Raw genomic sequence first — 25,410 nt, 5'->3', positions numbered from 1 at the left:
AACTCCAAGTGGACTTTGATATGAGTTTGTTTCAGCTATGGCTTTCTTCTCACCATTCTTCCATGAAACCAAGCTTTGTACAACATCCAGGTAATAGTTGTCCCATGGACAGTTTCTTCCATCTGAGCTTCAGAGCTGCCATTTGACTTTTAGTTGCTTCTCTGACTAATGCTGTCCATATCCAGTCACTGAATTTTGGTGGACAGCCTTCTTTAAGCAGGGCACAGTTGATCCATATTTTCATTTTGTAATAATGGATTTAACAATGTTCTGGAAGCTGGTCATACCATACTATGGGATTTCTTTTTAATAACTGAAACCTGATTAGTGTTTCTGCACAACTTAGTTCCAGTGTTGTTTGATAGTTTCTTTGTTTTCATAATGCTGTTTATTTATGTTCTCCAACAATCTCTGGCCCTTCCAGGTGTATTTAATCAAAGATCATTTGGCACTGGGATTGCACATCGGTGTGTTCCATTCCATTACTTACAGTGTGTGAGTTCCGGAGTAGGTGGGTTGCACTGACTCATTTAGGCACGTTACAGCAAAAGGGGAGTGAAAACTTACCTTTGTTTACTTAAAACAAAGCAATAAAATAAAAATATTTCATACCTTTACAGTGTTGAGTGTTTTCTGAACATCAAGTAGGAACATATGTGTTTAGAGGGGCCATAAAACTTAATTTTGCATTATTGTCCTGTATGTATAGCTGGCGTGCCAAAACAAAAAACAAAAAACCAGTTTTTTCTGTGAAGTGTATCTGAGACAGCAGTCAATTATGCCACCTGCTGAATTGCATTAGTAACTTCCAAAAGTAGACTTGAGACATGGCATGGCTGCAGATTTTTAAGAAAAAAATAATCCTACAGGGCATGTGATAAAATAGACATGCATAGAGTACGTCTTTCAGCACTAGGCTATTTCCATAATTCCCAGTTAGATTGTTTGGTAGTTTCAGTTTGTGCTTAAACAAGTAATAAAATTATACAAATTAGTACAATTCCTTTTCATAATAGTATCTCCTAGAACTGTACAAAACCATTTTGTTGTATGTTTTGAAGTTTAATAGAATATTTCTTTTTTCAATTACTTCATATTAAATGCTCTGGTATTAAATTAAATATACCTTTGGATTGCAGAGCAAAAAATCTTCTAAAAAGAATGTTAGGAGGTATGTTTGGGTGTTACTTTCCAAAAATTTCCAACTATTTAAGTTTTTGTTTAAAATCACATATTGGGAGAAAAATATTTTGTACTCAACTTTGCTTTTTTTAAAGTGTATGATGAAGAAATTCCCATGCAGTTTCAAACAATCTTTCAAAAGTTGCAGCAATTATATTAGAATATTTTAATATCAACTTCAGTCATCTGTTATTTTTGAATAAATTACAACCTACTATTTTATTATATTTTCATTTACAAATGCCAGACAACAGTTTTTGATTAAATTTCCAATTTATGCAGTACAATAGATTTGTGCTAATTACCTATATATTTAGTATGAATGTTTTTGCATGGGGGATATATGAAAGTGGAAAATGGCTAGACAACAAATTAATGATGATAAATCATTTTAATTCTGAAACTTCCAGTGGTGACAGTTTTATTAACAAAATAAATATTGAAAATGGCACATTTCTCTGGATTTAATACACATAGCTGCTCCAGGTATGGAAGCAGACTTGTTTCTGTAGGCAAGTGTTGGTGAAGATTGCAACCAAATGTGCATTATGGTGTTCATCTAAATGGAATGTGCATAACCATCAAGGCCCACTAGTTGTTACATGAGACTAGACTTGGATCAGGGCTTTAAACATTGCATTGCAGCTTTTGTGACAGGTTTATCAGAGCTCTTGTAGTCTTAGGATATGAAGGCTGTAATTCCATGGACATGCTTCTCTGAGTAAGACCCCTGGAACTGATGGAACTTGCTTCTGAGTAGTCATGAATAAGAATGCAATACTTGTGGATCTCTAAAGGCAAAGCAGAACAGCTGAAATAAGAACTTCTATCATAGTTTTCTACAACATGATAGGGATTCTTGTTTTCTGTCATCAGAAACAACCTTGATGGGAATGTGCCCTACATTACTCCGATACAATGTACTGCTACATCTAACTTTCAGCGGCATTACATATTTTTTCCAGAATATACCCACTTCCCTAAATCAGTAGAGATCTGATTGTGACATTATTTCTTTGACACATGTATTATATAAAACTAAAAAGTATACAAAATTAATTTTATGTGCTATATAAATTGTAAAAGGTTTTTCTAATAACAGGGTAGTTGAAGTGAACTATTTGAGAGGGGATCAATGAAATAGGCATATTACAAGTTTTATTTAGCAGTTATTTAACTGAAATAATTCAGATATTTCAAAACATGACAACTCCTCAATAGCATATTTTCCCTATGTTATTTAGTTTTTAAGAAAAATTGTTAGCATTAATTGTAGCATTTTTGAGGTATGGATGATATACATAAATACACATGCTTCATGATAGCCACCTGAAAAAGTTTTATTTTTAGATCTGCATTGTGATTAATATAGGTGTCTATGCCCAGTTGGACTTGTCTTGTGTTATAAATTAATTCTATGGAATAATGGATTTTCAAAAACTGAAAACTTTTATGCAGAAACTTTTATAAAGCCCTAAAATATTCAGCATAAGAACAACAGAATTAAGAAGACAAACTCCGGCTTTAAAAAATTGATAAAAATGCACTTTGAAATAAAGCTGTTTGCTAGGGCAACCCTGGGGAGGGCTTTGAATAATGGTTTGTCCCCAGCAAGAATATGCTAGGATCTTATGACATCCTCCCATACTTCAGATTGCAGGAGCACTCAGAGTGATTTCTAGAAGACTTTTGATACTGGGGCCAATCTCTAGGTGGGTTATGGGATCATATTAATATTTGGCAAGCACTACGTGTTGATCTTTAATCATACTTGGTTTATAGTACTGAAGTAAATACAATAATATTGGGTAGATGAAATTCTGCATCTGAGGCTTTCTTTTGCAGACATATCACTCAGGGAGGTTTGTTCTGGAAGAAACACAATCTAATAAACTATAAAATTTTGTTTAGTGGTGCATGCGTATTGTGAATTGTGAGCACATTAGCACAGATGGTTGCTTTGTTTGCTAGAGTGCATTGATTAGCAGTCTTGCAAAATCTGGGGGATAAAAGTATGAAACAATATTTTCAGCTACTTGTGACAATGTGCTATGTTGTATTTGTGAAACAATAAACATGCACAAATAAAAATGGTCGAATTCTGTTCTTTAGCAATTTGTGAATGCACTTTTCTTTTGCTGGATTTAAAATGTGAACTGTAGACAGTACATGCTGTACCTAAGCATTAGTGTTTCTTTCTGGTTAATGATCAGACATAGTACTTTGTTCAAACACTGGCAAATGTTGCTTTCTAGAGTAGGGCAACTTTTAATTTTTCCACACTTCCTTTTTGTACAGTTCAGTTAAGTGAGTCTCTTATTTCAGTCTCATTTAATGTTGTTTATAGCTATGTTTTATATGGGGAATAGCCTCCAGATGTTTAGGCCAAAGATTTGACAAAGGTTTTCAGGATGGGTTTACAATATACACACTGGTAAAGTTTTCAGATCATCTGTCGCAGTGAAGAATAGTAAAACAAATTAGTACATAACAACTTTATTTTCTGTATACATAACAGCTCTATAAATATGGAGTTCTCTGGCTACATGAAGATAATTCTAATAGCTTTGTTTGTAGTTAACCAACAGGAAGCAATTTCCTTAACAAATTGGTGAGGGTAGAGAGAACAATAGGCTAAAAGCCATTAGTGCAATCTAAACATTAGTGATGTAACAGGTCTACCTGACAAAACTCGGGCCTTGCCAGTCAGCCAGTTGGACTGATGATATCTGTTCCATGCAACTTGTTACTGCCACTAGGGTTGCTAACTTGCAACCCTGAGGTTCTTCCTGTTTGTTTTTAACAATCCTGAAGCTGAGAAAGAAGATAAAGGAATCACTTTTCCTTCTCTCATCCTGGATAGATAGATAGATAGATAAAAACTTTATTACGGTCAAAGACCAGCTCCATTCAGTAAATACATAGATTATCTCATCCTGTCATACCCATACTACATTTCCTGGAACATTCAAGATCACTTATTATAAAAAGATGGTACAGATGAAGGAACAGGGCAGGAAAAGTCTTCATATAGTCAAAGTTCAGTAATATCAGAAATGGCCATTTGTTAACCCTGTTCTGGAGGAAAGACAATATGTTTTTATTCAGTGAATGTTGAAACATCTAGCCATAAATAGCTGAATGATCAGAAATAAGACATTGAACAATGAGGAAAAAAGAGGGACATGTTTGGATAATACTTTAAGAGGAGAATTCTTACCTTGTTTAAGACTCTTGTGTACATATCCCCATTCTGCATTGAGATAGTACCAGTGAATGGTACTGTGCTGCATTGGTATGTAGGATCTTCTAGTCCCTATAATTTATCCCGTTCCCCTTAAAATTTGCAGGTGCCAGGTCGTGGGAAGAGAAGTCATTCCAAATGTTGCACTAAACACAGCAAGCCTAACACTTAACACATTTTCCCATGTGTCAATCCAAATATATGTAGTGTCTGTGAATGTATTTCAGTGTCATTTATGGAAAGTAGATTTAAAACAGACCTGCTGCATTGAGTTTTACCATGGGGAAATATGTTTTTGCAACATTAATCTGAAGTTTTTAATTCTTAAAGGCTGTTAAGTCTGGGATATAGGTGGCACATTTCTACAACTGGAACACCAGGACCAGAGAACATGGAGGTGGATGGAGATCTTAGTAGAATGCAGGGGGTACCTGGCAAAGGGAGGTCATACCAGAAGCAAGAACAGAGTCAGGAGCAGGCAGAAGTCAGAGCAAGATTAGAAACAAGATCAAAAACATAATGCAGCCACTACAAAAGCCTATGATGCTGTGACTAAGTTGAGTAGTGCAAAAAACCCTTCTATTAAGACTCGCAGGGCTTTCCAATGCACTGCATGTTCTAATCCTAAGTACCTATAGGTCTTTTTCTGGTCCTGCAGGCTGACTTGTGCTGTTTGTTATAAGCAGAAGTTGTGTCAGTTTCAGATCCCAATAAAGGGTTTTAGATATAAAACATTTCTGATTCTTTCCAACTTGTGTATAAATAGGCATATACTTCTAAACGTTATATGATTGCAACTCACATCATTCCTAATCATTGGTCATTCTGGCTAGGGCTGATGGGAATTATAGTCCAACACCATCTGAATGACCATAGGTTGCTGATCCCCGATATAAATGGGAAGCATTCTATAACACATCTCACTCACTAAAAGATAGATAAAAACTATTTCATTCTTTTTCAAGTTCCATTGCTTAAAAAATGCCACAGTGCCAACTAACCAACAGACCTCTGTAAAGTACATTTGCTTACATAATTTTTGTGTGGTGTCCATTAAACATTTAAATACCCTTTCTCTATGGTTGTGTACATTGCTTTTTCAATTACTGTTTTTCCCCTTGCTGGCTACATTAGTTTTAAAGGCTGTGGGAATTTTCAGAGTAATAATTATTTGAATGCCTGCTCTGTGTAAAGTGTTGTTACTTTGTGATTCTGTGCCATGCAGTTCTTGATCATGCATTGCTAGGAAACACTTTTTAAAAACATAAAAGACAGTGTTCCACAGTCTTTCTGAAAGTGTGTCACTTCTCCATGTAAGCTCACTAAAGCTTCTGTCACATCCACTGAGGTATCCAGGATACCTGTATTCATCCAGCTTCTATACTTATTGCATCATTTCCCCACCTGCCTTATAATTACAATTCTAGATTTCAAGGATTCTGGCACTACACCAAAACCTAGGTAGCAGAGTTTCACCAAGACCTGGTCAAAGCAAATATTCCTGCAAATATTACAAGTGAGGAATACTGAGGCTGAGGGAGAAAGAGTTAACGGAAATTCAGGCATGATAGATGATTTTTATTTTATTTGCTGCTGTTAAACTCTGGGGAGATCACAAGCTGTTAATCATCTTCTGCAAATCACTTATAGAAGTACCAGTAGATCCCAATCTACCTTTTGCCTGCCCCTCACCACCACTCCTTTCACAGGGAACTGCAGCCAGTCTAGGGTTCCTTGAGGCATGCACTCTTTTACTGTACATGTGAGTTGGAGAATATAAATGCTACATTTTAGGTATTTATACTAAAATTAGGAGTGGGGGTGACAGAAGTAAGAAAACTAGGTTGGTAGAATTTCTGCTGATCAGTAAGTCCAGTTCCAAAGTATTACTGCTGTTAAAATGAATGGGTAATTTATTTTCTGTGTGGCATTTCATTTATGGTTAAGAAAAACTCACTTTAAGTTAGGTAGTATATTTCCCATATTTGAAGATACATTGTAAAAGTCATTTAATAATAATACAAATGTTTAATGTTTAACAAAGAGAAGCAAGTTCATAGATCTTCTATTTTCTGTCCTTTTGCAATAATTGACATTGTTTTAACTGTTTTCTTGACTCCATGTACAAAATTAAATTAATGAAATATGTGATACTGTACTGCACTCTCATCTTCTTTGGTGTGTATTAATTTAGTTTTGAATTATTATGTTTGAATAACAGTAAAGCTGGACTGCAGAGCCCATGAGCCAATGACTGCATGCAGCCCTTGGCCAAATCTCAAGTCAGTGTCCCAGCCCTCTTCCCACTACAGCAGGGAGAACAGAGTTTCTGAACATGCAGACATGCCAGATCCATGCTTTCAAAGTAAATTCCTGCCTGGATCCTGAGGAGAGAAAAGAAAAAAGTAGGTTACAAAGAGGAAGTGGCCAGCCCACTGCTAGCATGCAACCCTTTACAGTATCTTTGAGATGCCACACTCCTTGGCTGCATTGGTACCCTATTGCTGCTATGCTTTTATTATCCCTTTCATACAGGTACAGTCAATCCTGTTGAGACATCATACTTACATAAAAAAAACTGTCTTTCAGAGTGTTTTGAACCCTGTAGGACAAGTTAGCATTCTTCATGCACTGTTTATATCTATAGGTTTGTTTACAAAAGCTGTGCCTGTGAAATGAGACCATGACAACTGATGAAGCTACAAAGAAGGAAGGAGAGGTCCAGACAGCAACTCTTGTTGAACAAGGCGAGGATATCACACCAAACAAAGATAGAGGCGTTCTGAAGGTAAGGCTGTGGGAGACATTAATCTAGATGTTCCTTCTCCAGCTTTACAAATTTGAAACATACCTGGTGAAACATACCTGGTGAGGCTTTGGCGAATGGGGCGGCATATAAGTCTGCTAAATAAATAAAATAATAAATAAAACAGCAGTTCCTTACATTTATAGCAATTTCCTTTAAAGTAAGGCAGGGGTTCTCAGTCTGCTATGCAAAGGTCTGTGTAACATAACCAAAGTCATTCTGAGTAATGTGATCTGTGCTACTATTTTGCAATACTTTGGGGAAGGTATAGGAGGTGCCCTATCAGATCTTCTTTGTGGTCTTACATATGGGCTGTGTGGCTGCATGGGGCCTGATGTCAGGAGGATTTCCAGGCAAGACTCGTTCTGGCAGGAGCCCCTCCCTCCCTAGCTTAGAAATCTTCCAGACAGCAGGCACAGAGCCCTTATGTATGTACGCACAGATGACTACATGAAGAACAATAGTTACAGGTAAGAAACCTCAAATTATTCAAATTACTGTGATTTTCTTTGATATTTGATTTTCTGGGATGTGTAGCTTGCTTGACACATTCCAAAGCCTTGTGGCAGGCAAAAAGGGAATAATAAGATGAAAAGAACATATAAGAGTCCTCCATAAGAAGTAGAAGAAAGGGGAGGGTCAAATAGTGAAGGATCGTCAAAGCTTCTCTCAGAACCAAAGGAAGCAGCATATTTTTCTGAGATCTACTTCATTGCAGTTCATCTCTTGTAACCTTGTAATAATCTCTACCTAAATCCAAAGATTGAGTTTACTAAATCATTTACTTAAATAATGAGAAAGACCCCTTGGAATTGGTCAGGTGATGCACATAAACTCCTATGAACTTCACTTTTCATATCCTCATTTTAGATTGTGAAGAGGACAGGGAATAAGGATGAATCTCCTATGATTGGAGACAAAGTTTATGTCCACTACAAAGGAAAGCTGGCCAATGGAAAAAAGTTTGATTCCAGCCGTGACAGGAATGAGCCATTTATCTTCAGCCTGGGCAAAGGTAAAGAGTGGAAAAGGTGAAGAAAGGTAAAGAAAGCCTTAGGGGGTTCTTGCCAATTAAATGACAGTTTGTGTATGTATTATCCTGTTTTCAAAAAGACTTGTGTAAGAGCAAACAGAGGAAAGGCTGGGAATTGGCAAGTGTCTGGTTCTGTCACTGCTGTGCAACTCAGTCTTTTTGTTTCCTTGTCTCACACTTCTGTTATGAAACACCAAGTCCTAGCTTGACATGATGTTGCTAGCCTTGTTGAAGACACTGATCTTCAAACAGTGCAAACTGAAACTGGCTTAACTCTTAAGCTTTTTAACCACCCTGGGAGTTATTCTTCTGTCAGGAAGCTAGGGATCTTCAAAAGGAGGATTTAAGCACCTTCACAAAGTTACAAGTCTCATGGTTCCTTGAAGAAAGCCATACTATGCCAGTCTAGATTTTTAGTGTAGATCTTCCTTCCATGACTTTTGGTAAAATGGGATGTGTTGTTACATTAGTATTTTAATAATAAAATAAGTAAACGAGATATGTCCCTGGAAAACATGTCCTTTAATGTTCCTATACAAACCAGTGCACTCTGAAAAGGAGTTGTGTGACTATTCTCTTATTCTAAATGTGCATGTTCACTTCCTCCTTTTTTCAGACACAAATTAAACTTCCTATTGATTATGAAAACTGACACATTTTGGCTTTGTTCAGTGTGATTTGTAAACACTGAGGAAGGTAGTGATCACATGGGAGAGTCTGGCTTCATCCACTGTCTGGTTGTTGTCTTCTTCCATGTTTATACCTCTTTGTTATGCTAACCTGGAATTGACTGCAGCATTGAACAAAGCTTTCATGATTAGTGGTCTCATGTGCTGTATTTGTTGGTGCATGCAGGTGGAAGCTCAAATGTTCTGTCCTGACATGCTGATTTTATATAGGCTATTCTGTTACTGGAGAACATAGATGTATGTATCTCCTTTCTTTTCCATCCCCCAAGCCTACAGTCTGAAATAATACTATCAAGGAATAGATGCATTATTTAAGGTTGTTTTTCATATATTCTGTCTCTATGCAAAAGTATGTTGGTATTAGCTATTTTGTTTTCACTGGAGCTTATAGAGCAGTGACCAATTATATACCTGGACAGAGTGAGCTCTCAGTTATCTTGTGAGGTAAAATTTCTGGAATTTCAGAGCTGCTAAGCAGAATTGCAGAGCTGCAAAGAAAGAAACATTCATAGGCCAAGCCATCTTCTCAGAGTCAGAAACCTCCATGAACATATTAAGCTGCTTTATATGAATCAGTTCTTTGGCCCACTTGGCCCAATCTTATCCTATCTGAATGGCAGCAACTTTTCAAAGTCTCAGGCAAGAGTCTTTTCTCTGATACTAGAGAAGGCACCTTTAGACCTCCTGTGGTTAATCCATATCATTCAGAATCTGGTTAGCAAAAGGAAATGGAGAAAACAAAAAGGCATGTAGTTAAATACTCACTGAATTATAACAATAGGATAACTCAGGCCTGTGATTGCTGGTAAGATGCTAACCTTGAGTTTCCTTTCAGTGTTCTTAGGACACAGTTGCTTTAATATAATTGAAATCCATCTATTTCTCCTTCTGATTAATCAGAGTGTAGTAGAATGAAGTCAATATTAATAGGAGCACAATTGTTTTAAGGATTTCTATTAAACTCCCTCTGAGAAAAGAACTATTGCCAAAAGATACTATGACAAAAGTAATTCTGAATTCATTTTCATTGATGATAACTAGGTTGGACATTCATTGTTTTAGTCTCTAGCACCAAAAGTAACAAACAGTTTTCACTAACAGATTTATTATGGCATTTTTAAACTATCTTTGATAATTTGCACAACTCTTTGCCCAATTATTACTTTGGCTTATAGAATCTAGAGGGTTTTTGTTCTTCTTTACTTGAATTCAAACAAGAATGAGAATAGTGACTGACAGTTTCTGAAAATTGGAAGGAATTAAAATATTTGTTACTGATGGCATTCAGCTTACCCAATCACTGAGGATGCCATCCTTAGAGTAGCATCCTGATAGTGTGTCCTACTCCTCAGTTGTAAAGGGTGACATCAAGAGGCATTTCTGTAGCTGTGTCTCAGCTATGGAGAACCATGCTTCAACAGGTATGTGAAGACTGAACCTAAGTGCCTGCCAGCTGCACTCAGGTCTTTGCTGTTTGACAAGTGTATAGTGGTTGGAAAAAGTATGGTGTTTCTTTATTTGTCTGTGCTTTTGATTGCAAAGTGTTGTTATACTTGGCAAGCCCATGGGAATAGATGGATTTTCATTCTAAGTGAATTGCTACAGCTCCATATACTGCCCCTTTTGAACAGTATACTCTCCTTTTTTGGACCGCTATGTGTACAACTAATATGTACTCATTCCTTGCTGCTTCCTTTTGGAAACTTTGCTTTATCCTGTCCATGTGCTTGCTGCAGTTCTTAAATGATGGACATCACAAATTGGCCTGGTTTGGCATAATGCTAAACCTTGGTTTAGATTAGAATTCCATGAAGGAGTTTTGTTTGATATTCAAGGATGATTCCAAACAAAGCTTTTATCTTCAGTTTGCCCTGCCTCATTCATGCTATTTCACAGGATATTCAGGTAGCATTTTCTTCAACATACAACCCTTCAGTAATTTCCCATTCTTTTTTCTTCTTTCCACATTCTATCTCTGCCTCACTTCTGTCCTTTTTCTTTCCCAAAAATCCATTAAGGAGGAAAAATGGAATAGTTATACAATGCCTTTTGATTGGAACTGCTAGAAGCCTTCTATCTGAAAGCAAATATGATTTATTAAGAAATTGATTGATTGCGTAAAACACAGGGAGGTTTCCAGTGCTGCCAGTGCAATCGTCCCTTTCTGTTGTCAGCAAGACCTAGCTCAGTGAGGAGTTTGCACTTCTTTATGCAACCCTGAAAATGTGCAGAAATGTGTGCTTTCCACTGAGTTGTCCCATTTGTATTTAGGCAAAAGTTGGTTTGTACCAAGCATGATCAAAACCCATCTCCTTTCTTCATGCATGCAACAGGAGCTTGCAAGGCCAAAATTCTCTGCATCTTGTACACATAATCAAGCCCTTCTGTAGATTGGGGTAGACAATTGTATGCCCTGCTTATATATTATACTACAATTCCCACAGTCCCTAACCACTGAATATGTTGACTGGAGCTGATTAGAATAGACCTTTCATATAATGGGGACAGCAAGTATAATCCACAGTCTACTTGAAAAATTATCTGTTATAGAAGGAGTTCAAATATACAGTTTTGAAAGATGGTTTTTGCATAACTTTTTGATTGTTTGAGCATTACAGTACACATAACTCAGTTACTGTGAGGTATTAATTTATGTTTTGAAAAAGGTAAATAGTGCTGTCATTCTATCTTGCTTAGGTAAGCTTATTGAGCAGATCTGTTTAACTGAAATTTCTTTTAGGTCAGGTCATCAAAGCATGGGATATTGGAGTTGCCACCATGAAAAAAGGGGAGATCTGCCATTTGCTATGTAAACCAGAATATGCATATGGTTCTGCTGGCAGTGTCCCAAAGATCCCCTCAAATGCAACACTCTTTTTTGAGGTAAGCATATTTTTATATATTTTATTTGTTAAATGTGTATTCTATCTTTCCACCAAATAGAAAACACAGAGTAAAATACAATGTAACAGTAAGCCATAAGAAACCAGTGAAATCAATAACAGCAGCAAGTTGAACAAATTATAACATATTTGCAATGGCTATAATAGTCAAAAGCCAAATAAAAACATACTTGGCTGACAGTAGAAGCTTATTGGAAAAGAGACTAGATGAGGCCTCTTAGCTTACATTATGAACATAATGATTGAAAACTGATTTTAGGCAGATGGTGGGAAAAATGATATAGAAGGAGAGGAAAACATCTGGTGGCCCATACTCATTGAATGGCAGCCATAAGATGGTTTGGATATGCAGCCCCAAAGTTGGAGACAGTGTTCTGACCTCAGAACTGGAAGTCAGAGCTATGATCCCCCTCTACCTCACAGGCAGTTTGGAAAGGGCTTCATTGGGTTCTCTCAAAGGCTGGAAAAGCAACCTTGGAGAGAGGTCAAAAGTGGTTTATATGCCGGGAGTGGAGGGTACTGGGACAACCAGGATAAAGGCATTCTGATGGTGCTCTAGCTTCTTTTCTCTTCCTCTCTGAAGTGGCATCACTAGACAGCCAAAAACTGCCACCTAGCAAAAATTCAGCGCAGGAGGAGGTGCAGGGCAAAGAGCACATCTGTTACTCCTTTCACTCTTCATTGGATGCTTGCAGGAGCCTCCAAGTTTGAAGGCTTATCATCTGAGAACCTTGGTTCATCTTCTTTGGTTTTTATACTCCACAAGAATTGAATAAAACAATGACATGTATGATTAATATATTCTTTATCACTCATGCAATTACCTTGGAAATAAAGATAAATAAAGTCAGTATCAGGCAGTATATGTCCCTGAAACTGCATCCTGTGTAAGAGTCTGTATTGTTCTTAACTTATTCAAAAATAATCTGGAATTAAGAGTGAGCAGTGTAGTAGCCAGGTTTGCTTATGACAATAAACTATTTAGGGTGGAGTGGTTAAAATTAAAAGGGATTGTGAGGCGCTTCAAAAATATCTCCTCAAACTAGGACAATAGACATCAAAATGGTAAATGCAGTTTTGTGCAAGTAATGTAAAGTGATGCATGTTGGTCTCCCACCTTCAAGTATAGGCTAATGGGATCTGAGCTAGCAGTGACTGACCAAAAAAGGATTCTTGTGTTCATGGATAGTTGAACACAAGAAAATGCCAAGTTACTACCCTTAGAAAGGGCAACTGAAATGTTCAAGCGGTTGGAGCAATTCCTCTAAGAGGAGAGGTTTCAGCAGAGGGATTGATTAGCTTACAAAAAGGATGAGCAAGGGGGAAAATATGGATGTGTACAAAGTAGGGCTTGAACCTGGTGGCCCTCTGGCCCCTTCGAACTCTACTATTCCATGCTTCTATGAAATTTATGTGTGGGATGGAGGAACTGGATGAGAAAACAGTTTTCTTGTTCTCTCATTCTAGAATCTGGTATCTCTCCCTTGAAACTGATTAGTGGGAGGTTCATGACTAATAAAAAGTAGTTCTTCACAGAGTGCATAGTTAAATTAAGGAATTCACTTCCAGAAGATGTAGTGATGACCACACATTTGGTCAGCTTTAAAAGGGGATTGGACAAATTCATGGAGAATAAGACTATCGATGGCTACTAGTTCTAATGGCTACAGGAGAGCAATTGCATCGACAGCCAGCTTCTGGGTTGGCCAGTGTGTGAATAGAATTATGAACTAGGTGGACCCTTGGCCTCACCCATCATGACTCTTCTTATGTTCTTTTTCTCCATTCTGTCAACCTGAGCAATGTCAGAGAAAAAGTAAGCATATAGGCATGCATAGCAGAATACTTGGAAATGAAGCAAATGAAAAAAATGAGAAATAAGAAGCTCTTCCTCCTTTCACTGGTCTGTAGACTAATGGATAAGGGTAATTTATTCATGCCAAGTGGCTACATAGATACAGGATGTTTGCAATTCCCTTTTACTTTCTTGAAGAATATGATATATCATTGAAATCACAATACTTGCAGCCAAAATGGATAAATCATATGGAATAGGATATATTGCTAAAGATAGAATTGAAATGTGATCCATTGTCAGCTTTCAAACCTTTGTTTAGTAGCATTAGACATTAGCCAATGAGTGAGTTACAAAAAAAAAAAGATAAATGAAGAATTAAAAAAAATACAGAATTACTAGAAGGGTAGCAAATAAAAGTATGCTCCTTTCACAGGAGGAAATATAATGAGCTTCCTGCCTTGATGTGAATGCATAATCTTCTGTTCAAATACACAACATTAACTGTCACTGACAAAATTCCTTAGATGACCCTAGCATCTGTAAAAACTATGACAAAGTAGCAGTGCAAGGAGGAGACATCTGATGGGCTGGCCTAAATTGTACTCCCAATTCATGTATTATTATGGCTGTTTGAGTAGGTTGATCTGCTAGTTAGCATAATTTGCCAGTAACAGCCATGATTAGCGACACAATACTGTATGAGCAAAAGTGTAGAAGACTAGAAACAATCAAGGCCCTATTCTTTAAACAATACAATGTTTGGGAAGGCCCTGTATTACATAGATATTTACACTGTTGTGAGAATCATGCTATAAAGGCTAAAATGCAGATGAGGTACACTTTGACTGCTGGCCTGGCAAAGTAAATATCGTCACTCTTTAGCTAATATCAGTTTTGCTACTATTACTGTATCTGCGTTTTTAAAGGAGGGAAATGTCAATTTTGATAGTGCTAATTAGCCAGTTGAGGGTGGACTTAAATTTAGTTGTCTTCTTTCACACCATCCCAAGAGATGAACTGTATTATCACAGTTGATACAGCTGATCGTGTAATAAGTTAAATACTAAGTACCTTATAATTTTTCCTCTTTCTTCTTGCCACTTCAGAATCAGAATAGGTGGTAAGAGTGCAGACAAATTGGCCAAGTACATATCATGTGCAATAGCACCTCAACATCATATAAAGAAATCTCAATACCAAGCTATCTTTGTCTCTGTAAGAAAAACAGCATTCAGAGGGACAGAAGCAATGGAGAAGGTACACTTAACGTGTTTAGTCCATATTTCTCCAGTCAAGGTATGGGGACCTCATGGGCAAGAAAGCTGTTTGGAAGCATTTTGATGAACCATATGGTGATCATGGAAAAAAAAGTACCTTTGTCCCTGCACCATTTCCCATTCAAAACCACCCCATGCTGTTTCAATTAATTTATAATCAGTCTTTTTGTCTGTCTGTCTTTCTTTCGCATGCACTATGAAGTTAATACTGCAGATGTGATTTTATTGTAAAGGCACATTGCAATATCTTTGTGCTACCCTTGAACTAGCCCTATTCTCATAGCAATAGTTTTGCTGTTCAGTTTTAATGGAGCAGAGACTTTGCTGAGGGGGGAAACCCTATTTATACATTTTACAACATGGGGCAGGCCCATTGGAGAGTGATTACAAATATAAATTAAAAAGATAAAATAAGTGGGCTTGGCGGTATGAATTGAGAATAACAGCCAGTCCCCATCAGCAACCTGGCAGCTCTATTTTGTACCAATTGAAGTATCCGGACCGTTTTCAAGGGCAGCCCCATGTAGAGCGCATTACAATAATCCAACAGGGAAGTTGCCAGGGCATGTATCACCATTGCTAGGCAGTGCTCATCCAGGTAAGGACACAGCTGATGGACCAGCCAAAGCTGGAGGAAAGCGCTCCTTGCCACAGCCGCCACCTGGGTCTCCAGTGACAACTCTGGGTCAAGGAGCACTCCTAAGCTGTAGACCCTGTCCTTCAGAGGGAGTGCTACCCCGTCCAGGACAGGATCAAAATCACTTACCTGAAAACCCAAACTGCCCACCAACAGGACTTCCATCTTATCTGGATTGAGGCTCAGTTTATTGGCCCTCATCCAGCCCATTACCTTGGCCAGGCACCGGTTTAGGACAGTCACTGCCTCACCTGGAGTAAATGTAAATGAGAGGTAGAGCTGGGTCTCATCAGCGTACTGATGGTTCCGCAGCCCAAAGCTACTGATGACCTCTCCCAGCAGTTTCAAGTAGATGTTAAAGAGCATGGGGGACAAAATAGAGCCCTGTGGTACCCCATGGCAAAGCTGCCATGGTGTAGAGCTATAGTTCCCCAGCACCTTCTGGAATCGACTGGCCAGGTAGGAGTGGAACCACCAGCATGCAGAGCCTCCTACTCCTGACCCGTCCAGCCTATCCAGAAGGATACCATGTTCAATGGTATCGAAAGCCACTGAGAGGTCCAGGAGAACCAACATGGACGCACTCTCCCTGTCCCTCTCCCTGTACAGATCATCATACAGGGTGACCAAGGCAGATTCAGTACCATAACCGGGTCTGAAGCCAGACTGAAATAGGTCCAGATAATCTATTTCATCCAAGAGTGCTTGGAGTTGTCCTGCCACCACTCACTCCAACACCTTGCCCAAAAATGGGATGTTGGCCACCGGTCTATAATTGGCAGCCACCTCTGAGTCCAGGGATACCTTTTTCAGGACAGGTTGGATCACTGCCTCCTTTAAAGGGACAGGGCCCTGGCCCTCTCTCAATGAGGAGTTGTTAACCTCCTGGATCCAGGAACCAATTCTATGACTGGCTTTCATAAGTAGCCAAGAAGGGCAAGGGTCAAGCAAACAGATGGTAGGTCATACCATCCCAAGCACCTTGTCCACATCATCAGGCCACAACAACTGAAACTCATCCAATAATGATGGACCAGATGGCACTCTGGATACTTTCCGTTCTGGAGTCATATCAACTGTGGAGTCCAGTTTGTGGCAAATCTGAGCGATTTTTTCCTTGTGCTGGGCAAAGTCGTCAGAGCAGGCTGCCAATGGTGTCACCTCATCTTTTTCTTGTCCAGAGTGTATCAGGACATGCACCACTCAGAAAAGCTCCGCTGGATGGCACTGTGGGCTTGGCAGTATGAAATGCAGGTGCTGGAGGCTATTCATTTTGATTATTTAAAACTTCACAAATACGTGCATATTTTTGTGGGATGAGAGGAACTGTTTCTCTTTCATAAATAATGTCATGAACATCATTCTTTTTCCTGCAAAGATTGCAAGTCTCTTTACATAACCCTCCTCTCCTTCATTGCACTGTGAAGAATTGCCTCTTCGCCACCCTCACCACCACAGCATAGGCTCAATAATGAGCACGTAAGTGTGTTTGGTCAGATTCGTCCTGAGACCCTACACCTGCACTCTCATTGTCTTCCAGCCTGCCTCATCACCTGCAACTCAGGCATATACCATGTTGCTGAGTGGTCTCTGCTAGGTGGGAGAGGATACTTAGGAGCAATCATGTCAATTGCCCTGGTCATTTCCCCATTCCACAAATCAACCAGGGCATCAACAGGAGCACCAGCTTTATCCACTGGAAAATCCCCCAGAGCCCTCAGGAATCCATCTGGATCCATAAGACTCCAGGGGCGGACCATCTTAATGGGATGCATACCCTTCCAGAGAGAGAGAGAGAGAGATCAGCCCCGAGCTCAAACCTCACAAGGAAGTGGTCTGACCATGACAAAGGAGTTAAGGTCAGATTCCTCACTTCCTGATCACCCTCTTCCCGCCCTGTTGAGAAAACCAGGTCTAGCATGTGACCTCTTTCATGGCTTGGGCCAGTGACATATTGAGACACCCCCATAGCTGCCATGGAAGTCATGAAGTCCTGCACCGCCCCAGGCAGAACTTTCTCAGCATTGAAGCTGAGTCCTCAACACCAGGTCCGAGACATTTTCCATCAGCTCAGGCAGGGAGTCTGCTGGGCAGGAAGGTGCACGGTATACCAACAGAGTCCCTAATCTGTCTTACCAACACCAGGTACAAACACTCTAGAACTGGTCTCGAAGGAACTGTAAGCCCTGTGAGGGAGATTGAGGCTCAGTAAACCAGGGCAGATTGGTTGAACCCTCTGGGTGTGGCCGGTGTTACATCAGATATCTGAGTGGGCATAGTTGAGTGAGGGAGACACCTCCCCCTTCTCCTACCCAGTTCTCAGTAATACATGCCATGTTGGCCCCCTCATCCACGATTAGGTCATGTTTTGTTTGGATTGACCTGGCGTTCAATAGCAGCACTGTCAGACCCAAGGACCAGTTGATATTACTGCCAGGAACCTTCCAGTTGAGGGAATAACCAGAAGAGGAAACAGATATCAAACATCGGTCCCTCCTTCTCCTAGGCTGGCCTATTAGACCCCCGACGCCATATCTTCCCCTGCCCATCACCACTCCAGTGGTGGCGCCCGCGCACTCCCTAGGTACATCCATCCCAAATTAAAACTAAGAAACACAGTCGCAAAGAAATGGGAAAGAAGAAGAAGAAGAGAAATTACATAAAGTAAAATAAAATTTTGACCAGAACCCCTGGCCCAGCCAAGCCCTGAATGGCCCCAAGTGGCACAGACCTTTGGCTGTTGCCCTTTGACCGCTGGTCCTGGCCACCGCCAGCAAAAAGAGGGCTCTGCTGCACCCCCCCCCCCCACACACACACAATCAGCTCCCGCCCACCCCTCCCTACACAGCTGTCACCAGTATGGAGAGGCGAGGGAGGGAGGGCCCGTGGAGGCTTTGCCTGTGTAAATGTAAAGCATGTTAATCCCATTTTTAATCACTAAAAGTTCACACAGGTGACTTAGAAACATCAGTAGTAAGACAGTCCATATTCTGAAAGGTAGAATCAGAAAGCATGACACACAGTAAAAAGGGGTGGGGAGGGAGAAGGAATCTAATTAGATTATCTAGTACAAGCAGCAGTGGCAAAGGGTCCTGGGGTTAGGTGGTAAGGCACTTGACATGAAGGGATGTGTGCCAACTATGAAGAGCAGAAAAGGGACAAGAAAAATATTGTAAAATTCAAGCAGAAATATTAGGAACCAATGTAGTTGATGGGCTTTTCTACACAATATTGTTAAACTGCTACACCTGCTTTTGGTTTCGTCACAGAATTTAGATTGAGCAAGGAGCATTTTTCTTTCATAATATTCTGGTGCATACTGCTAAGTGATGCAGTAGTACAAACATGCAAGTGGAAACTGTTTTCTTTTGCCATCAGAAATAAGAACTTATTTTCCCTTTTCTTGCCAGAAGAGTTGTTTATCAATAGAAGGCTCATGACATTGCGTGGATTCACATGTAACAACAAGCCATGGTTGCAACTACCATGGCATGGCTTGTCATTACGAATGAACCCACCAAGAGTGGTAAAGCATGATATGAGTGCTCTCTGTGGAACCACAGAGGGAAACAATGGTTTGTTGCTTGGTTTCCATGCCTCACTATGGCTTGTTGGCATATCCGAACCCAGTGTCAATATCTCCACATGGCTTTCATATTTCTTTTAGTGAGTTTTGCATCAAGAGAAACCACAACTGCAGTAGAGTTCAGCCTTCATTCTGTACTATCCAGGTCAGCTTAGTAACTGCTGAAGTAGCTGCAGCTGTTCTGTGATGGGCCACTCCATCTTCCATTTCTTTTCTGCCTGTGTGCTACCTTCCTGACGCTTGCCTGAAGTTTTGGAATCTCAGTGGCAATAAGGCGTCATGCCACATTACCTCCAGCAGTAGTAACCTTGAAGCCATGCTTGGCACTGATGTCAGGTCACTGCAATTTACTTGAGCAGCACTTGTGAAAGTTACCCTATATAAGAGGAGCACACAGGCTTTGCACAAACCTATGCTGAAAAGCCCATGTCTTCCACTCTATTTCAGGACCTCTGCTCTGTTTTTCCTTGACATTCCTCAGAACTGTCAACAAGCCCCACCACCCCCTACCCCCTGCCATAGCTACAGGACAAACACATTCCCAACATCCATCCAGTAAACTTTCCCAGTCACAGGTACACATGTGGTCCCTTGGGCAGATTTCCCAGCAAGACATGCCACCTCCATCCCTGGCATGGTACCCATGCTGATGCCCTCCATGTGCTTGGCTGCAGTGGGGAGGCAGCCCTTGCCAGCATGTGCAAGTCCTGCACGCTGGTTGACATGGACACAGCTATAGCAAAGGAAGGGCAGGAAGGAGGGAGGGTATGGTGGGTGTGCTTGCATGTTGGCACAGAGCATGGCAGTCACAGGAGTGTTCTCTGGTGTTACTTTAGACCAGCAGTGCTACTCTAGTGAGTAAGCAGTTGTTTCTCCTGACCAGCCCCCCAAAAAGCCCAGGAGCAACTGGCTGAGGCCACACCCAGGGGAGTTCTTGGACCAGTGAGGGAGAGGGAGGAACAATGCATACTGGGATTGATTTTCAGCTGCTGGGGCAGATGCAATGCCAGCTGCCATTAGGACAGATGGAGAAGCGTGGAGACCATGCATGCATGGAAACCATGCAAATGTCTAAACCTAGGACCCAAGGTAAGAAACTACACTGCTCTGTAATCACACAGTATAATTTGAGTGTTACGCACCCATTATGTAAAGAGCCTGTGGTAGGGAGTGATGAGCACAGAAGTAAATACTTCATATTAAAAACCCCTCAAAGACCATTGCAAAATAATGCCAAGGAAGGTAGAGGGGTATGTAAAACATGAGTTTCAAAAACCTGTCACACAACAGGCATATACTCAACTTGCATAGAAATGTATTGTAAAAAAATGGCGGGGGCGGGGGGAGAAAACCATACGCTTCATGTTCTTCATGTTCCTGGGCCTAAAATGTACCTTCCTCTCCACAGAGGTCTTGGTGAGCAAGAGAAGGGAAGGACCAGAAATTGTGGATGTATTGCTAGGTGGCAGTAGTTGTGGCAGGTGGCCGATTCTCTTGATTTGGATGTAGTACACCGAGATGCATTCAATAGAACCACCTGGCCACTGCTGCAGTTGTCTGACTGAGTGGTCATTCCCATGATAGATTTCTTTGAAGTGCTAAGCAGATGAGCAGCTCATTAAAAGGCAGGAGGCAGAAGTGTAGAACGGATACCCCAGGACTGTCCCCAGAAACTGCCACCTGATCCTGTGACTCATGTTGCCTCATAATAAAGCTGACCTTGCAAGAGAGAGTGGTTTATTCATAAGTCTGCTGCTTAGGGAAACCATTGTTCACCACAGAGTCATCAAGATATATGTAAACCAAAAGACACAGCGCTATACTGACATCTTAATAATATGCAAGGGAGTATACTAATTTTATTCTAAATCTGGGGAAATATTTCCATATTCTATAATTCATGTGTTTCTCAAATTGGATCTGATACAGATAATAAGTTACATATGCTATATGTATATGCTATACATATATGCTGTATTTTATAGGACTTCACAAAATTACTAATCTTTCTCATTTGTCATACTTTTCATAGATAGTGCATATTTTGACTATAACAGCGGGGAGGGACTTGTTCCCTGCGCACTCTGCTTGCAGCTGGCACTTATTTCTTTGCTTATGGCAAATCTGTCTAAATTATTAACTATGAGTAGATACTACTGTTGAAGTAAATAACACATACAGCACTTTTGTCATGAGCAGATGAGCAAAAGCAGCTGATTTGAAGAGTGATCATGTGAATAAGCCCTTAGATCTACTGCTTGTATCTTTTGACAATATTCTGTTTGTTCAAAATAGGGCAATTAAATTATTCCTACCCAGGTGATTTTATTACTCCTTTGAATTTTGGTCAATTTATTTATTCATTAATTCATTCAGATCGAGCTGCTTGATTTCAAAGGGGAGGATTTATTTGAGAATGGAGGCATTATCCGCAGAATTAAACAGAAGGGTGAAGGATACTCCAACCCCAATGAAGGAGCAGCTGTACAAAGTGAGTGCTGGTTTGGTTGTGGGACTGCAGTATAAATGCTGACTACTGGTGAATGAGGTTTGGAGCATTTGAATTCTGCAAGATTTTTGCTCTCTGTGTTCACTATCAGGTCTTGGCACATCCTGGTTTCTCTTTTAATATGGGATCTCTATTTTATACTGTTAAGAGCGAAGAAAGCACAATATGTCTGTGTTCAATTTAGTACTGGCTTTGGAGTTAGAGTAAATAGAGGGTACAGCATAACTAGATGGATCTCTGCTGCAACTTGAAATATGTTCTCTGTGCTGGGAAGGGGGATTTTGCTCCGCTATCCATTTTCTCAGCATATGTATGTGTGATGATTTGAACTCATTGGCACTATCTGCAAAATGCATATGCTTGAAATAACTGCAAATCCCTATAAAATACTCTAGCATATAATTTTGCTTGTCAGTCTGCATCTTGATTCTGTGTGCATTCCCTAGGACTACAGAGGCACCCTATATCTGTAATCTCATATGTTACCCACAAAGTTGATAGCTCTTTATTGGAGTTGTTATAAACTGCTCTTTATTAATCTCAACCCCTATGTGAAATGTGAAGATTAAAATACAGGAGGCCTTCCCTTAATCAGCCAAATGCAGGGAATAATAGCTTGGACTTCATTCATCTCTGTTTAGTACTAGCAACATTGGGAAGAAGGATTACACTTTAGACTTTTTTTAAAAAAATCCAAACAATTCACATTTCCCTACATAAGAGTATTTGAGTTTGAAAAAGCATGAACTTCAGGTTTTCCTTCTACTTATTGAGGGAATGGTGGGCATAAAGATGGCCAAATAACTATGACTGCCTTTGTTTTCTCCATCTTTTATGTGCAACTTTCTCTTCTGCTATGTTACAGGAGAAAATCCATTAAGTAACCAGGAAGTCCAGTCTAAGACATAGGGATAGCTACTATAATACTTTGTCTATGTTTTTACAAGGTTTTTCCTTCTAAGGATGATTAGGAAAGGTTATATTAGGAGAGCTAAATTCAGTATTGCAAAATAGTTCTTTTTTCTATTTGCAAATTTCTATTGCTGTGGTTACAAATGACGTCAAAAATCTAAAATGCCATAGTAAAAGCCATTAGTTGCTTTGGCAAATTCCATCTCTAAAACTTAGCCCATCATTATTTTTGATAATACTCATAATGAATAGGCATGTTCTAATGTTCAAATCACTTCACATGCATTATTTAGTAGTAATCCTTACAACAATGCTGTAAGTTAAAAGTTAGGGTTACTTTTCCTTATATGGATGTGGAATGCTGAGGTTGAGGGAGAGTATTTTGCCTGAATCCATCTCAAAATTTCATGGTGAAGGTGAGACTTAAACCAACAACTCCTTGATTTATAGTTTGGTCTCTTAATCATCACACTGAACCAGATTTAAACAAACATCAGTTTTTGCTCATGCTATCATGTGTTTAGATTCCTTCCTGCAGATAAGTTTCCCAAGTCAACCTATTTCTCTTCTCTTTTCCACCCTTTTCCCTTTCTCTGTACCAAGCATTTCAAGTTCATTGAAAACCTGGCTTTTTGTATCCATCTTTGTTTCTAGAAGCTTAAAATAGCCTCTTCTTTCCTAAGATTTTGTTTTGTTTCTCTTCTGTATTACATGTTTCTTCCGTCATAGCTAGGACACTGAGTGCAGAAAATGCTTGATCTGGATATGAGCATGGCCTTTCTTAAAGTTTTGATATAGTTTACAAAGTAACCCTTATATTTTCAGCATTTTCAAATACCCTATCTGTCAGGGGACTTGAGTGTCAAGATTAACCCACTTGATAGTTTCCCAGAAGCCATATTATTGCAATACTGGATAAAAGTGTGCTCTACCAAGATATATGTGATGTTTCATTTGCACTGGACATGTGGAGGGAAACACTGAGAACTATCTTTGAGAGGATCAATTCTCACTGGACTTGAAGGGAGTGCTGGTTTGTTTAAGAGTTCATAGCAAGACAGTCTTTTCAGCTATTTAATTCTTACCTTCTGTTCTGAATACACACATTTGAGGAGTTGTTTTTGGTAAATCAAACTGTACAAGTATTAGAGCTACTGGAGTTTAATGGAAAATATTATGGAGTGAGAGCAACTGGCTAATAAGACAGAGGTTTGCTGGTATGTCACCTCAGTTGAGTTCTGAGTCAAAATCCCCTATGTTCTGTTGTAACAGTCCCTGTGGTTTTGGCCTCAGTGTTTACCAGCCCTAAATTCTGAAGCAGTCTGTAGAGCACTAGGAAAAAAGAACATCATGGCTTGCAATTATATCGTATTATTTCTTATCTGTCTTAATGTGTGATATATATTATCCCAAACACAAGTGTAGTATTGCTGCAAAGGGCAACACAACCATCAACCTGCCTTTTAAGGTCTTTTTTGTGATATGAATGCAATCTGAATGTACTGGATAAGTTTTCCTCCTTGACTGATTATATAAGATGTACAGTGGGAGACATGTTTATAGGCGACTTAAGCCAGGTAGCATAGAATCAGTTTTATGATGCCTTTCAGTCTGTCTTTTAAGAATATGACTGTCTGCCTCATTAGATCACTGATAATTTCCATTGGATAAATGACAGATGTTTACAGGAAATAGTTACTGAAGTCAGTGGGTTTTCAGTTGTAAAAATATGTCCATAAAGGAAGCTGGAGGTATGGTATTGGAACTTGGTGAAGTCTTCTAGAGGACATTTCTTTCTAGCAAGCTGGAGGCTTCCAAGGATTCTCTTTTCCCCTTGGTTTTTATGTACCAGCCCACAACTCGCACATAAGACAGATAAATCAACATTTCCTTCCTAACTTTCAATCACTTTTTCTAAACAAGTTACACTTTATAAGCTAATAAAGCATTGTATATTATGTAACAACTTATTTGGGAATTATGCACTGACATGGGGGGAAAGGCTTTTTGCATGATTCTTTGTGTGTTTACTCAAATTCCTTTGAGTTAGATGAGATTTACTTACAGTAAGTCTGCATAGGACCAGAGCTTTAACTTTTTGGATTAGGTCATAGATAAGGAATCTTTTTTTCTGTCAAGTGCCATATTCCCTTAGGGATAATCTGTCAGGAACTGCATGCTGGTGGTAGACAGTGCTGTAGCCAAAGTTAGGCAAGGCCATCCCTTCTCTCCCTCCTCTCTCTCTCTTTGTGCCATTCCCACTTCCTCACTATTCAGTGGGCTGCTGGGTGAGGGACTGATCACTCTTGCCAAAAGTCTAAACTAATCATTTGCAGAAGGCTTTTGAAATTAGCCCAAAGACAGCATGAAATTAGGCTAAGGCCTAGGTGTTGTATACCGCTTCATTGATTTTACCAATATCATCAGTATCTTGTAATTTTAATCACAGAAATAACTTCTATACTAACAAAAATGTTGTTTCAGTTGTTGGATATAATTCCACAGAACTGCTGCTTAGTGAGAATCATGGGAGAAAAATCTGTAGAAAAGCTGCAGCCGCAGAGAAACTGGGCATTTTAAATGACACTTAAAACAAATTTCTCACCTTCTTTCCCCCAGTTTGTTTGAGTGTTGTCAATAAATGAGATAAGGTTCCTGAAATCAAAAGCAGGTGTCATGGAATGAAATGCTCTGAATATATACCTTCTACCACAGTCCCTTATTTCAAGAGTTAAAGGCTTTCTTGAATGCCCCATTTCAGATTCCTTGTCAGTTACAATGCATTGTAATGCACAGATTTAGCATGAATAGAGTAGGTGGCAGAAAATTGGAAG

At 39.5% G+C, this 25,410-nt stretch overlaps 1 protein-coding gene across 2 annotated transcripts in view; it reads left to right on the top strand.

Annotated features, from left to right (window-relative positions):
• FKBP5 (FKBP prolyl isomerase 5) overlaps positions 1 to 25,410 on the top strand; it is a 67,419-nt gene that overhangs the window by 18,979 nt on the left and 23,030 nt on the right. The window contains exons 2-5 of one of the 2 annotated variants that reach the window (XM_044443710.1): positions 7,074 to 7,214; positions 8,103 to 8,247; positions 11,695 to 11,837; positions 21,532 to 21,646. In XM_044443710.1, the coding sequence (XP_044299645.1) occupies positions 7,110 to 7,214; positions 8,103 to 8,247; positions 11,695 to 11,837; positions 21,532 to 21,646 (508 nt within the window). In that variant the 5' untranslated portion in view covers positions 7,074 to 7,109. Of the gene's footprint in view, positions 1 to 7,073; positions 7,215 to 8,102; positions 8,264 to 11,694; positions 11,838 to 21,531; positions 21,647 to 25,410 lie in introns of those variants that run through there. The other variant, XM_044443717.1, reaches the window with a different exon arrangement.

This window comes from Varanus komodoensis, unplaced genomic scaffold (genome assembly GCF_004798865.1).
Source record: "Varanus komodoensis strain SLA01 unplaced genomic scaffold, ASM479886v1 scaffold1, whole genome shotgun sequence".
NCBI classification, from domain to species: domain Eukaryota; kingdom Metazoa; phylum Chordata; class Lepidosauria; order Squamata; family Varanidae; genus Varanus; species Varanus komodoensis.
The sequence above is the reverse complement of the archived record's forward strand: the minus strand, read 5'-3'. Positions and strand labels throughout refer to the sequence as shown.